The sequence below is a fragment of the Myotis brandtii genome, unplaced genomic scaffold (assembly GCF_000412655.1).
Source record: "Myotis brandtii unplaced genomic scaffold, ASM41265v1 scaffold441, whole genome shotgun sequence".
In the NCBI taxonomy this organism is placed as follows: Eukaryota; Metazoa; Chordata; class Mammalia; order Chiroptera; family Vespertilionidae; genus Myotis; species Myotis brandtii.
In genome coordinates, this window is record NW_005366873.1 from 1,965,210 (window position 1) to 1,966,480 (window position 1,271).

Genomic DNA, 1,271 nt, shown 5'->3' on the forward strand with positions numbered 1-1,271 from the left:
TGCTATTCCATACATAACCCTATACTGTATACTTTATGAATCAATAAAAAATTTATAATTTTTAATTATAAACCTGTGTTTTCTATCAAAATTACTTCTTGCGTGAATTTTGGGACACCCTATATATGGTGGGTCCTTCGACTAAAAGTTCCTGATTTCTCCACATCCCTTCCTCCTGGACATGCAAATACCATCTACAAAGGGGCTGTGTGCCCTAGTAGCTGGGCACAGCATTCTCTGCTGAATGAGTGCTACAGGTCTTAGCACCGCTGGAGAAACTGGAAGGGAAAGGGAAAGGTGAGCCCGTGCCCACAGCACCTACCTGTCGATTCGTCGAATTTCTTGTTGTTTATTATGATGCATTTGCCCACCTTCTTAAAATTCATGCTATACTGATATGTAGGCTCTTGCTCCTGGGTGGTCTTGTTGGATTTCCCAGAGTCATTTTTCTTCTTCATACTGGGGAAACAGAAAGCCAGTCAGGGGCTGTGGGGGAAGCCTGGACATGAATGGCCCCTTGCTTTTACTATCAGCATGAAAGGGGCGGCCAAGGAAGCTGCAGTATCTATGACGGAAAGACCTCGGGCAGACAGATGGCTCTGTTTAATCATCACATTTAAAAGGAACGTGCATCTTAATTGCATTAGTTGCCAGAGAAAAAAATCACAATGCAATACCAGAACGGCTGCACCTGTGGGTGACCGTGCGCGCAGCACCTGAAATTGTCACACATGGTTGGGGAGAACCTACTTTGTGTGGTCAAGGGCAGAAGTCTTTGAAAACTGAACTTAAATATATCCTGTGACAGAGCAATTCCACTCCTCGGCATGTGCCCCAAAGTGAGCCAACGTGTGCCCCAAAAGACAGACCATAGCATGCGTAGAAATAACCCAAATGTCCAATCACAGTAAAAAGGGTAAACTGCTCAACATTCGTAGAAGGCAACAGCAGATAACAAGGAGAGTGAACAAACCATGACAGCATGAAGCCACAGGAACGAACCTCACAAATACAATCCTGAGTGAAAGAACCAAGATTTAAAACAGCGGTTCTCAACCTGTGGGTCGCGAACCCCTTTGGGGGTCGAACGGCCCTTTCACAGGGGTCGCCTAAGACCACTGGAAAACACATATATAATTACATATTGTTTTTGTGATTAACCACTATGCTTTAATTATGTTCAATTTGTAACAATGAAATTGGGGGTCACCACAACAAGAAGAACTGTATTAAAGGGTTATGGCATTAGGAAGGTTGAGAACCACTGACTT

General features: G+C 43.9%; 1 protein-coding gene across 4 annotated transcripts in view; it reads right to left on the minus strand.

The window, feature by feature from the left end:
• Window positions 1–1,271, minus strand: part of CASP7 (caspase 7, apoptosis-related cysteine peptidase) — a 27,734-nt gene that overhangs the window by 4,285 nt on the left and 22,178 nt on the right. For all 4 annotated transcript variants that reach the window (XM_005874515.2, XM_005874514.2, XM_014546359.1 and 1 more), the window contains exon 3: window positions 323–459. In XM_005874515.2, coding sequence (XP_005874577.1) covers window positions 323–459 — 137 coding nt within the window. The remainder of the gene's footprint in view (window positions 1–322; window positions 460–1,271) is intronic.